General features: G+C 42.1%; 1 protein-coding gene across 2 annotated transcripts in view; it reads left to right on the top strand.

Moving 5' to 3' along the window:
• LOC135468441 (macrophage-stimulating protein receptor-like) overlaps positions 1-5,684 on the top strand; it is a 45,728-nt gene extending 40,044 nt beyond the window's left edge. For both annotated transcript variants that reach the window (XM_064746704.1, XM_064746705.1), the window contains 3 exons: positions 1,870-2,032; positions 2,286-2,422; positions 3,134-5,684. In XM_064746704.1, coding sequence (XP_064602774.1) covers positions 1,870-2,032; positions 2,286-2,422; positions 3,134-3,356 — 523 coding nt within the window. In that variant the 3' untranslated portion in view covers positions 3,357-5,684. The remainder of the gene's footprint in view (positions 1-1,869; positions 2,033-2,285; positions 2,423-3,133) is intronic.
• The last annotated feature ends 9,163 nt before the right edge of the window (positions 5,685-14,847 follow it).

Here is a 14,847-nt window from a genome sequence, read left to right as displayed (position 1 = left end):
CCAATGCATGTTTCATTTAGTGGGTACGTGGTTCTAATGTGCATTTGTAGGTGATGTGTATGTTAATTTTAACAGAAAGTCTGTTGTCTGAATGATGCTAGAATGTATCCTGCTATTGCAGTACATTTTCTTGTTAAATATAACACACCTATTCTATTAATTTAACAGAAGATTCTATTAGATCAACAGGATATTCTGTTGAAAATAAATATAACCCACATATTGTATTAATCCAACAAAAGCTTCTATTAGATTAACACGATATTACACTCTTCAAAAAAAGAAACGCTAAATGAAATTCAAAAATGATACTTACAATTTCGTTAACATATGTTAACTCAAACAGTTTTGTAGGGGTTGCACATTGTTACTGGAATGTTTCAGAAGATCATCCTTGACCAAACGCAACCAAAAATGATTTTGAACGGTTTTATCAATTAGGATTGTTATGATGTGCGTTGATGTCGTGCAGCACGATGTTCAGGCACAATGATTGTTTGTCACGTGCAAAACATGAGTACAGCATGTGACTATAAAAGACCCAAACGAATCTCACATTTTTATCCAATATCTTTGCAAGTAACTGTACACGAAAATGGGACGTCTCAACGCTGTTGACCGAAATCAGGCAATTGCAAGCTGGCGAATCAAAGGGTGAGGTGGCAAGGATCTTCAACGTTCATCCCAGCACAATAACTCGGTTGTGGGATCGATTTCGTCAAACAAATTTGACAAATGACCGTCCAAGATCAGGGAAGACCTAGTCACCACACCTGCCCAAGATCGGTACATCCGGGTAACCCACCTACGTGACCGCCATCGTACCGCCCGGGACACAGCACAAGAACAGTTTGGAGCCCGAAGAGTGTCCGATCAGACAATCAGGAAACCGTCTCCGAGAAGTAGGAATACGTGCCAAACGTACAAAAGTTGTCCCCTCCTTGACACGACTACATCGACTTCGACGAGTGAGATGGTGACCACGGTGCTGCCATGGAACCTGGCAAACTGGAGGCGGCATATGGTTTAGCGATGAATCCCGTTATCTCTTCAGGCGACGTGATGGTAGAGACCGTGTCTACAGACGACGTCATGAACGTTTTACTCCTCACTGCATCAGACAGGTGGACAGATTCGGTGGAGGGAGTGTTATGGTGTGGAGAGCGATCTCATACACCCGCAGATCGAAGCTTGTGCTTGTCCAAGCAATCTGACGGCCAATCGATACATCGACCAGATTCTCCGCCCGCACGTCCTTCGCCTTGTTGACCTTCAACGGCAGCTCTTCCAACAGGACAACGCCAGGCCCTACACAGCACGTGCCACCGTGGACTACCTGGCCAATAACAACATCAATTCCCTTCCCAGGCCCTCCAAATCCCCGGATCTAAACCCAATCGAACACCTCAGATCAGATCGATAGACGGGTGCGTCGACGTCGTATTCCACCACAGAATCTTCAACAGTTGTTCCACATGCTGCAGGAAGAATGTAGAAGGATTCCACAACAAAACATCAACGACTGAATTCGATCTGTACCCAGGAGGTGTCGGGCAGTGGTAGCAGCTGGAGGTGGTCATACGAGCTACTGACTTCAACACCACCTAGTGAACAGCAGTAATGACTGTTTTTCTCATGAAATATGGACAACATAGCAATGCATTGCCCACAAAATTTCATTCATGTATCTTTGTTTTCCGCTGATCTACGCGTCCTTGAATAACATCAAATTTACATTGATATTTGGATTTTGCGTTTCTTTTTTTTGAAGAGTGTATGTCGAATATGACAGAATATTTTGTTATAATAACAGAATACATTATAATATCACTCACACAACAGATGAATGTATCCATGTGTTCTCCTCAGGGTGGATGAGAACTTGGTAATCAAGATCAGCGACATTGCCTTCGCGTCGGACCTGTACAGATCGGAGTACGTCTATGACAAAACACAAGACATCTACCGACCTCTGCGCTGGATGGCTTTGGAGTACATGAAAGGCGGCTATCACGACACCAAATCGGATGTGGTAAGTGTGACACAGACAGCTGATTTAGCTAGGCACAATTTACAGATGGAAATGCACCTGATGTTTAGAGGAGTTTCTCACTCGTGGCAGGATAGGTATACGTGTACATGCGATATTTGTGTTTAAAATGAAAGAAAAAAAAAGAAAGAAAATAAAATAAAGGGGGGAATGAAGGAAAAACGAACATGTTGCATGTGGATATTGGTACATGGGTGTATTTACCGGTTTCCCATGTCTATTTTTATTCCTACAGTGGTCTTATGGCATTGTTGTATGGGAGTTGTTCAACCGGGGACTCTTACCCTACCATGATATCTCTGACGATAATATCCAGAGCAATTTGGAGGATCGAAATCGCCCAGAAAAACCACCAATAATGTCAGACAAAATGTGAGTAAATCAGAGACATATATATGTGGTGGCCATTAAAAACTATCTTAAACTCACAATTCAACAAGCAGCGTTTATATAGGTGAAATAGCTTTAAAACGGCAACAAATTTAAAACTGCATAACAAGTGTCAGAGCAACTGGACATGCGCATGAACACGACGTCCCAGGCGCTTGATGCAACTCCGCCTAACACTATGCATTTCAGGAAGGTAACCCTACTGTTAAAATTGTTACTGGTTTAATACTATTTCACCCATGAAGCTTTTCCTCTAATGACTTCAGCGCCCAATTCATAAAAATGTTTAGTTGGGGACAGGAAACCTATCCATGTGTGCCCAACTCTATAGTCTCACAAGATTTGTTTTGCACAGTTTGAAATCACACGACACACGTGTCCAGCCTCTGATCCTGGCCACTGTTGTGTATAGCCTGCATGCTACTTTACATCCGGTCACTTCTGTATATCTGATTTAACCAAACAATGCACAGTACCAATGCATGTGAAGTTTCACCAGGCGTGAAATACATAGATCTATAGTTGGATTTCTAGTTCAAAATGTTTCTTTTTATGGTGTGGAGAAGACATTCTCATTTTCTACATAGCCATAATCCAACAGCAGTTCTGAACTTGTTTTCAGCAGACATCTTCATCGGGGTTATTTGTTGACACTTATGTGTCGAACTAATTTAAAAATGTGCCATGTTGCAGGGATACATTAATGTTGTCGTGTTGGGATGAGACTCGAAAAAGCGCCCTTCATTTACTGACATTGTGGAACGCATTAAAGAAGAAGTCGGCACTGGTACAGCCTACAATGACGGAGATTACATCAACATCGAGACAGAGATCCACCAGGGACGCGGCAAGATTCGGGCCAGCAGTTTTTACCGGAGTCGACCGGAGAGCAACATATACGGCAACGTTCCTGTAGTCCACAACCCCGGGCGATCTGTTCGCAGATATTAAACACCGAAACGGACTAAATAGGCTCTGCGTGCACCCCAGGTCTATATTTATGCGGCAGACTACTTCTCCATATGACAGTTCACAGGCCTCTACAGCCTGTGATATACATTATTCAATATTCATTTCTTACTATACTAGTTATAGTTATGTGTAGCATTTGTTCGTGGATGAATGCAGACGTGATAAATCCATATGCATGTACGTTTTTCACTTCTGGGCTATATCACGGTGCATGTAGCATAAACCTGCGGAGTGTAGTGGTACTATGTACCTTTTTCACTTCTGGGCTATGTTACGGTGCATGTAGTGGTAGTATGTACTTTCTCCACATCATACAGAAGAACATAGCTATAAGAATATAGCTGTTTTTATTAATGAACTGTACAACAACGAAATAATTTGATCTGGGATAATGTGACCATGCATGTTCTCTAGTAAAAAATGTTCTCTTTTAAATTTTAAAAGACAAACAAAATATTTTTATATGAAATGGTGTGCACATATTGGAAAATCATCTCAACGAAGATTCGTGTTCTCGATGAATGACGGACTTTGTATTCACATACAGTTCTAGATATCTCTCACTTTGTAAGCAGCAAGGTCAAGTTTTGTTCCTGATATCCGACTATGACATATAATGTATACATAACAATTTTTATTGAATCTAGTTTATACACACAAATGGATTCAGCTTGGATGAATTAAATTTCAGCCAATCAAAGTAGCGAGTAGTTTCACAGTATTTTCAGGCAGTAATATATCCGTAGCAAGGTGTTGCAGCCAATAGATTTAGAGTGGCCTGGTGAGTCTAGAAAGTTTTCAGAACACATGGTTCAATTAGCCAGTTTCAGCCTGCATGTTAGGATCCAACTTGTCTACTGCATTGAGCAAAAAAAACACCAAAAAAAAAAACCCGTTTGGATCTTTGGTTAACACGTGATGTAGAGAATCACCCTAGCATGAATAGCCTGATAGATCAACATTCTCTCAAGTATGTACACTTTGACCAAGCCACGAAAAGGATAAGTGAGTTTGGAAGGGGTAGCTGGTTGTGCCTAACGGACATCACAGATGCATTGAAGCTCATTCCAGTACAGCCTTCTTTGTGGCATTTATGCGGTTTTAAATGTCTTCCACTATGAGAGATTAGCATGTGGATCACTGTCCAGTCTTAACATTTTTGATGCGTTGTCGCAAGCATTGAAATGGATTGCCAGAAACAAGTACAGAATCAAATGTATCTTCCGTCTCCTGGACGACTTCCTGGCCATTGACAGCCCCGAATCACGAGGCTCTTCGTGCTAAAGCCTCACTCTCCCTGTTGTTCTATAGGCTCAATATCCTGTAGCACCCCATAAGACAGTAGGCCCTACACACCAACTTGGGTATTTAGGCATTCTATTGGACACACTGCACATGGAGTCTAGGTTACCTACTGACAAGCTCGATAGGATTATTCCGTTTATATCAAAACTGCTCACTTCGTCCAAGACAACCAAGCGTCAACTGCTCAGCCTTCTAGGTCACCTCAGTTTTGCAGCCAAAGTGGTGGTTCCCGGCAGGGCTTTTGTTTTATATCTACTAGACTTGGCAGCAAGCGTTAGAGAGTTAAATGCATATGTCTATTTAAATCACGAGGCCAGATCTGATCTTAAAATGTGGCTAGGTTTCGTGAAACTCTGGAACGGCAAGAGCATGTTTTTGGATGTAGCGCCTTTTCCCACCCATGAGCTAAGGCTTTATTTGGCCTGGGAGGATGACACAGGGTGCTCGGGTATTTACAATGAATCTGGTTCCGGTCTGAATGGCCTAAAGAGCGACCCATTATTAGAAATACAACTGTTTCATCTGTTTATTCAGAAATTTACACCATTGCCACCGCTGCTTATTTGTGGGGTTATTGCTGGACTGCCAAACGTATCCCGTTGAATGTCAAGAATTCTTTAACTGAACAAATTAAGAAAGGTAGATGTGTATTATTAGTCAGGTATTATTAATCAATGCTTTTTTATGCAATGCATATTTACTTGTTTCCCTGTCCAAAATATGCACGGACATATTGAGGCAGTAATGAGCATAGTTTGCTGTCTCTCATGTTGCTTATTTAGTGGAAGTATGGTTATATGGACAGTTTTCGCTATAGATTATAATGAGGAACTGTAGATTGTACCAGGGCCTTTTCTGTACTGAGCATTTTCACAATAAGGTTTCAGGTGTGCTTGCAAATACTCATTTACATTCATATGCAACCAGTTATATTATCATAAAAATAAAAATAAAAAAAGTCCTTTCTTGAGGTATCGTTATCATTTCTTTGGGGTTAATATTGCACCAAATATGGTTTCAGCAATATTCTTTACTTTTTCTTTCAATAAAATGGACCTAACATGTGAACTCGCTGTTCACAAGTCATTTACTAACAGGGAGCGAGTGCGTGCTTGGGGCTTGACGTCGTGCTTAACAATTTTTCACTCATATGACGACGAAGGAATCGGAGATCATGTAATGTGCCATCTTGTTGCAGGACGGATTTCCACCGCTCTTTTATCTAGTGCTACTTCTGAGCTCACTGAGACGCTTACCGAAAGCAAGTAATGCGCCCCGCTCGAGCTATTATTCTGATACGGGTCAAACTGCCGTTGCACTATCCCCTTAATGCTGAATGCCAAGCGAAGAAGGTAAAACTTTCTCTTTTAAGGTCTTAGGTGTGACTCTACCCAGGACTGACCCTGGATCTACCAATGCCGAAGCGGACGCTCTACCAACTATGCTATCGGGGACAGTCGATGTCATTAGGGGAAGCTGAGTATAATACAGCAGTGAGTCATGCCTGACTTGGTTGGCCAATGTCTCTGGTCACGAAATCGCGTAGGGAAGGCGGGTTGAGTAAAATTCAAAGGTGCGTCATGTCTTACTTGGTTGGTCAATGTCTCTGCTAACTGTATTACTAGGGTGAGCTGAGTATATAATACGGCAGTGAGTCGTGTCTCAATTTGCTGGTCAATGTCTGCTGACGAATCACTGAGGGCTGAGCATAATACAGTAGTGAGTCATGTATTACTTGGTTGGTCACTGTCTCTGCTCTCGATATCAGGGAGGGGGGGGGGGGGGGTGCTGAGTATAATACAGCAGTGAATCATGTCTTAATTGGGTGGTCACTGTCTCTGCTCTCGATATCATGGAGGGGGGGGGGGGCTGAGTATAATACAGCAGTGAGTCATGTCTTAATTGGGTGGTCACTGTCTCTGCTCTCGATATCACGGAGGAGGGGGGGGCTGAGTATAATACAGCAGTGAGTCATGTCTTAATTGGGTGGTCACTGTCTCTGCTCTCGATATCACGGAGGGGGGGGGGGGGTTGCTGAGTATAATACAGCAGTGAGTCATGTCTTAATTGGGTGGTCACTGTCTCTGCTCTCGATAGCACTTGGGGAGCTGAGTATAAACAGCACTGAGTCATGTCTTAATTGGGTGGTCACTGTCTCTGCTCTCGATATCACGGAGGGGGGAGGGTGCTGAGTATAATACAGCAGTGAATCATGCCTTAATTGGGTGATCACTGTCTCTGCTCTCGATATCACGGAGGGGGGGGGGGCTGAGTATAATACAGCAGTGAGTCATGCCTTAATTGGGTGGTCACTGTCTCTGCTCTCGATATCACGGAGGGGGGGGGGGTGCTGAGTATAATACAGCAGTGAGTCATGCCTTAATTGGGTGGTCACTGTCTCTGCTCTCGATATCACGGAGGGGGGAGGGTGCTGAGTATAATACAGCAGTGAGTCATGTCTTAATTGGGTGGTCACTGTCTCTGCTCTCGATAGCACTTGGGGAGCTGAGTATAAACAGCATTGAGTCATGTCTTACTTGGTTGGTCACAGTCTCTGCTCGAATCTCGATACTTTTTGCCACAATCACGACGCTGTTCCTGACCGTCACGGTCCTGGTACGTGCACCTGAAGCTCCATTCGCCGTTCTCCTGAGTCCAGGGATCAGCACAGACTTTCCAGGCCACGTAGAAGTTGGCCTTGTACGGCGCTATAGCAACCTCCATGTTTGTCTCCGAGCAGTTGGGGTGGGCAGAAGCGATCAGTCGACCCGAGTGGCCCTTTATTACCCCAACCTTGGACGTCCGGCCAAGCACTACACATACAATGAAAACAAAACACCTGCGTAAAATCAATGTACAAAGTTACCTTACATGACCATCCCTTTATTTCACGTTAATAACCTTCACATTTTTACCTTATATGACCAAGCCTTTATGTCACGTTTTACCTTACATGAGCAACCCTTTATTCCCCCTTTATAACCTACACGAGGATTTTTATTTTACATGACAAACCCTTTATGTCACGTTAATAACCTTTTTTAGTCTTTTATTTTATATCTTTACACTTTATCTTACATAACCATGCCTTTGTTACATGGTAAACTTTTATCCCATAAATATTACCTTGATCAAGGGATGTAGGGGATGGAATAAACATCCTTCGTTGTGTTTCGTAAACAATCATAAAAAATCAGTAACATATATTTCAGAGCTCTCAATGCAAGTAAAGGCACAGCTGAATGGCCATTGACGAACGAGGTCGCGTGCAACTACAGCTGAAAGTTCGAACCTGTGCCTGACGATGGACAATGTTCGCCATGTGCTTGACGATGAACAATGTTTACCCTGTCCTTGTCGATGGACCATGTTCGGCATGTTCCTGACGATGGACAATGTTCGGCATGTGTCTGACGATGGACGATGTTCGGCATGTGTCTGACGATGGACGATGTTCGCCATGTCCCTGACGATGGACAATGTTCGCCATGTGTCTAATGATGGACAATGTTTGCCATGTGCCTGACGATGGACAAATGTGCTGTCGGGGCCGTTTATTTACAGGGAGCACTGTTCTACACTAACATGTGAACGCGCTGTTCACAGTCATTTACTAGCATGGACCGCCACTGATAGGACATGCACTTATATTCATTTTTCATGTCGTGATCATTGTATCCAGGTTGACAGTTCACATTGTTACCTTTTCAGTTTTGCATGTCGGCTCATGTGTATGTCCATGCCAAATTATTGAACTATAATAAAGATGTCAAACGTACTTCATTTTGTTGTATATAAAATCACGTTTACAGCATAGCTATGAAAAGTCAAGCCATGAAAGTCAGATACCCCCTTCCAAACGCGGCGCTGACTTTCAGAAATGAGTGAATGAGTCCTCAGGTTTTAACGTCGTACTTTTCAGTCATATGACGACGAAGGAGCCCTGTGAGTGTATATACGTGTAATGTCCCGGACGGATTTTCACCGCTCTTTTATCTTGTAGTGCTTTACTGAAGCAATTTGTCGAATCCGCCCCGCTCGAGCCATTATTCTGATACGGATCAACCTATCGTTGCACTATCCCCTTAATGCTGAACGCCAAGCGAAGAAGCTACAATTTCCTCTTTTAAGATCTTAGGTGTGACCCGACCAAGGATTGACCCTGGGTCTACCACTGCCGAAGCGGACTCTCTACCAACTGAGCCATCGTGGTCCGTGACTTTTAGAAGTCAACAAAATCTGAACACGTGAAGTATGAATCGATTGTCACCTTATTCTGTTAGTCGAATTGTGTTCTGCTTGCCAGCCCTCCGACATGTTAATGTGTGCCTGTCAAGATCACGTACAGTGTGAGTCCTCACTTGGGTAATTATAGGCGAGGAACGCGTCAATAGACGCATATGCCCTGAGATTTAATCATATATATATTACAAGAATGAAAGAAACAATTTCAATTCAACTGACTGTTAAACTGTAGGTCACACTGGTTTATCGTTTTGCGAGTTGACTTTATCTTTTTCAATACCTTATTTTCCGAGAGAAAATATTTTAGTTACAATTTTTCTGGCCAATCTGGTAATAAATTCTTAAACATGATTGTTCCGTTTGAAATTCATGTACATTTGGTACATCATGCACATCACCAATATAAAGGCTGTTATTTCGTGTGTGCTTTGTTGTTTTGCCCTTGTGTTAGTAAATTCTTAAACATGCACAAATGAATGAATGAATGAATTGATGTTTCTGGCTTAACGTCCTACTTAACAGGTTTTCAGTTATATGATGACAAGGAATCATTTTGGGTGTGTGTATATATGGGTGAAATTTTCACTGCGGGTACTTTTGCTGTCCCGCACATTTAGTTTAATAAATATCCTTTAAAATGTCCAGTAGGTATATACTAGCAGCCATATAGCTATATAGGGTATCTAGAAAATAATACGGCATGAAATTAAAGTTATTTGTGTGTTAATTTATATTTCTTATGGTTTATTTATTGCCCGACACGTGTTTCCTGCAATGTCCCCAAGTACATCTGACGAAATCACAGTATCACTGTATTTTTAAATTGCTATCAAATATCCATGGTTACTTAGTTGTGGAATATATACTTTAAGATGGAATTTCGATTCGATGGGTTCATATGTATAATGAAGTGTGTAAACCTGTGTCCCCTCTTCCCTAACCTTCCACTACCACGAATTTATCATCCATGCGAACACGTGGCAGAGCAATTACTGGCTTGCGAACCACGGGGTTAACCTCCTTAATGCAAATGCTTCTATCGGACGACATATTGTGTAAGTACATTTTAGCGTTCTGAGCTAAAGGAGCGAGAAGTAAATGCTTGGAACAGTGTATGTTCATTCCAACTCACCTCCGCGTTACATTGATTTACGCCAGGCAGATAAAATCTTTGTCGAACTAAAGCTTTGCAACGCCACTTCAAATAGCAATAACAAAACACGTGACTCACCAAATACATTTCTGTACACTAATGAAAATTTATGTAAATATCAACTCCGTTACCCTCAACTCTGTAGCTCAATCTACTGTAGAAGAGTTGATGCCTGGTAACGGAGCTGAGGCATGCTAGTAACACAGCTGATGGAATGTGATCAAAATTTCATTTGTTTTTGTTTCTGAAGTGGCCTATAACAGACTCCAAATACTTACCGTGATTCAACTGATACTATAAACTGCTGCCAAAAAAGGACATTATATTTTTCAGGTTTTATATACCTGTTGTGAAAACTGTGCCGATAACCGCTGCGGAGAAAGAGAGGCGTTATAGGGAGAGATTGAATACTGATCGTTTACGGCGTTGACAGTATCTAGAAAGGGAGAGAGACAGGTGGAAAGAGCGAGTTGAGAGTGGGAAAGTAAAGTTAATAAACTATTTTTCGGAGAGAGAGAAATGAACAAGACGACCCCCTCCCCCCCCCCTCCAAAAAAAAACGGTAAATAGCCAGGCTAAGAGTGAATTGATTATGGATTCAAGAAGCTACTCCGTTGTAAGAGTAATTTGATGGAACAATTAATACATGATATATTTGGTGTGTAGAAATGTTTCCACCAGGAGATGACAATTTTGGAGATACGCAGCCTCACAGCGAAGAAGAAATGAACTAGAAGCCACATTACTAAGCCCTCCAACCAGCGAACCTGGATCGGGTGAAGGACGGCGCAGAGAAGAAGTGGAGGCAGGACCGAGCGCCCACAAAAACAGGGGTAGAAGATCTGCACGAAAGGACAGATCAAAAGCTTAATCGAACAATTAATAAACTCGAGAAAGAAATAAAAGATCTTTGGACATGTAAAGACAAATATAAAAGCGACGGCAAAAAGAGCACGCCAAAACACAAGCGGTCACACAAAATACTCCCAGACGAAAACCTATGAGAATAGTCCAACACGGTAAAGCAGTCCGTAAAACTCTTACTCACCATTTCGCTCTGACTCAGGAGCTTAAGAACAAGCTATTAATAGCAAACCAAAAAAGGACAAAGAGATCATTTCGAAAACAGTGGCTGGTAAAATTCTTCAGCAGAACAGTCTTCTCTAACATGCAGATTACATATTAGGATTTCACGGAAACAGTATAGCCAACATTCACAGACAAATCCTTGGTGTTTGACAGGAAAGCAAACAAAATAGCTTCAAAGGTACTTGTATTTCTGGAAAATGACGACAACAGTAGAATGACACCCGGCAAGAAGCAAACTCACAAGATACAAGCAGAAAAAAACAAAACAAAAACGATTTCTTAATGACTCGGTGAACAATCTCCATCGAAAATTTATTAGAGAATATGATGTCAGCATATCTTGCGCGGTCTTCCTGAAACTGAAACCATTCTGGATTCTGGGCCCTTCCATCAGCCTCCGCGAAACTGGCCAAGTTGTGTTCAAATGCCAAATTCATGACGCTTAAGTTAGTATTGCCTAAGGCCATCCACAGTTGCAGAACAATCAAAGACATGGCAGACAGTTTATGCCGTGAAAGGAAAACAAGGGGTGTTGCTGCAGAGACTGTTGCCAGTGTGACACAAGCAACATGAAACAGACCTTAAAGAAACAGCAGTTATTCATGGTCCAATATTCTGGTGGCAGTGGGAAAATACGGTGAAAGAGCTTCTTGGTGGCAGTGGGAAATACGGTGAAAGAGCTTCCTGGTGGCAGTGGGAAAATACGGTGAAAGAGCCTCCTGGTGGCAGTGGGAAAAAACGTTGAAAGAGCTTCCTGCTGGCAGTGGGAAAATATGGTGAAAGAGCTTCCTGGTGGCGACGGCGGAGAATGTGGACAAGGGGTATAACTCTGGATAAAAGATTTATTTTTTTTATTTATTCGATTGGTGTTTTATGCCGTACTCAAGAATATTTCACTTATACGACGGCGGCCAGCATTATGGCGGGAGGAAACTAGACAGAGCCAGGGGGAAACCCACAACCGTCTGCAGGTAGGTGGCAGGCCTTCTCACGCACGGCCGGCTGGATAAAAGAGAAATCTACAGGGACAGTTGGAGACCTAACAGTACAGCTGGATGATTTGCTGAAAAATAAGACCTGCAGAGGACTTCAGTGCATCACATCCGCAGGTTACACTTCATGATGCAGTGGTGAGCTTTGTTCAAGAAAGTATGCCTTTCTTTACAATCTCTGATTCAAAAAGGCGTGATGCAGTAGCGATCTGGTCATACCTGCAGCCAGTGCTTCATGAGCTGCTTAATACACTGCCCGGTATAGATCGGCTTCATATCCAGAGCGACGGAGCCACCACACAATATCGAAACAAAATGAACATGTTCCTCATGACCACCACACCCTTCCAGATGGGGTTCTCCAAGATCATCTGGAAGCTTTACGAAGCCGGCCATTGCGAAGCGGTTCCTGACAAAAGACTAAACCAATTTTAAACCTGAACCGGGGACAATGGAAGTGCAACCCCAAGCACTCACGCACTCACTCATTTGCGTCTGGGAAGTGTATTACATTCGGATTGTAACAGTTACAGTCACCGGGGTGACTGCAATAGCAGCTTAGCACTCGATGGGGCAACTGTCTAGTGTTGTCACAGCAAAACTGATGTGATATGGTATCCATGCAGTTCTTAGTCCCGAGGTTTTTTGTCTTCATATGATACGATAGATTTTTGGTCGAATGTAACATTTCTAGTATAGCTGATTTTAAAATATGTAACTAAGCGGCACTTAACTTTTTCGCGCATAGCAACTCCGTGAGCGATAAGGTTATTTTTAACGGTTGTATGTGTTTAATTTTCCAGATTTGCATTAAAGGAATTACCACTTACAACTAGTTTCAACTGTGTACATTTCACAATATCTGACTTCAAGTTGTTTTTCGTTTGAAGTTTGGTGTCTTTTTCAACAATATTTCCGTCATACCGGCAGGACAGTGTCTCTTTGTATAAAGCCGTCTTAATGCCGGTATATTTATAGTTACCTCACTGGAACGTCATACCGTGGAAAAAAAACATGACACTCCACCCACTCACATCATACAGACACCAGGCATTTGACTTGGTCTTCGTATGCCATGCGAAGTGTACCAAGATTTACCGATGTTAAATATGAGCGTCATGTCATACATTCGTAGTCCGTAAAGGGCGTTCCAAGTCGATAATCGCAAGATCCATTTCTAAAACAACGTTTAACACTAGCTCCCAAAGAAAAAAGGTATGTAAGAAATTATACAAATACGAAATAAAGCCGGTAACACACAAGAGAGAAGTGGTCATCAGTTTTCAATGAAGCCGGACAGACAGTGGATATTCCAGGCATGAATTCCATATCAAAGTTCAAATTCGTAGTCCATGAATGAGTTCCATGTCAAATAAAAATTAAAAGTCTTTGGGATCTTCTTTTTATGGGGCAGACGCTCTATCGATTGCGCCACCGGACCTGATCGTGATGTAGACACGTATGCATTGATGCATGTGTTATCAACTCCGTTACCTTGACTCAACCCTGTTAGGCCTCACTTAAATCCGTTACCGTTGTAATTAAAACAATTTTACAAAATGTGAACCATCGTCCACATAAAACCGTTTTGGAATCTTTTTCCTGTAGTCCTCGTGTTAATCGCTAATACAAAAAGGAACTTATTATGCAGATGTGTTTTTTTTTTCATGTTACATTATGCAAAATGTTACTGTTTGACTAGTGCTACGGAAAAGAAGGCTATGAAGAACAGGTGTTATACCTGTTAATTATCCTTCTATATTATGCGTATTTTCCGTCAACGGTCAGATTTTTTCAGAAATTGCCTCATCGTTGATTTTGCTCGGAACTCGGTGAAGACCCCCGAAGTGCTCCGAGCCGGGTGAACCGTGTCGCTACGAGTGTGGGCAAGGTAACAGGAACACAGATATAGTATAACTTTTCGGGCCAGCTCAGCGTCCCCTCCGCGCCCCTATTCCCCTGTTGTTGAGGAGCTGACAGCGGGCTACCTTTCAACATTAAAATAGCTTATGAAAACAGTAAGGGATGGAAATATTTAACTTCAGTTCTATACCATCAGCGTCAGTGCTGCAATCATATGGCAAATGAAGAATAACAGCCATTTGAATAATCACGAGGCGTTATTGACAAGAGACTGTTTCACAGGTTACGTGTCCAACTGTCACAATGTCGTCGCGGCTGATCTTACTTTTTGTTCTGTAAGTCATAGTGTATAATTTATTCAGCAAGCTGTCTAGGCCTACCTAAATAGCATCGAATTCTTTGATAACAGTTTAATACACAGTATATCAACACGACCATTTTCTCGAAAACACCCTTTTGATAAGTTATTACTAAGGAACCATATCTGTCATGGCAATGTAATTTATAAGGGCGCTTAGAAGTGTCTCACGTCGCTTCGACCAAGTTTAATGCTTCCGATTCGGAAACTTACACAATTGTGCCGAAATTCTGAAATTTGCACTTTCTTATGGTACCTCGCAAGGCCCGATTCTCCGCCTTACCGTATATTTTGATCACATTTGTTTAACACACATAATGCAGCCTGTTATTTTCATGGTTCTCAAACTAGTTTTCAAGATATAATCGCAGGAATCCTGATCAAAAACAAATCAGAATCAAGAAAATCATTAAAAAAAAAATCTTATTTA

Source organism: Liolophura sinensis, chromosome 6, assembly GCF_032854445.1.
Source record: "Liolophura sinensis isolate JHLJ2023 chromosome 6, CUHK_Ljap_v2, whole genome shotgun sequence".
Classification (NCBI taxonomy): domain Eukaryota; kingdom Metazoa; phylum Mollusca; class Polyplacophora; order Chitonida; family Chitonidae; genus Liolophura; species Liolophura sinensis.
The sequence above is the reverse complement of the archived record's forward strand: the minus strand, read 5'-3'. Positions and strand labels throughout refer to the sequence as shown.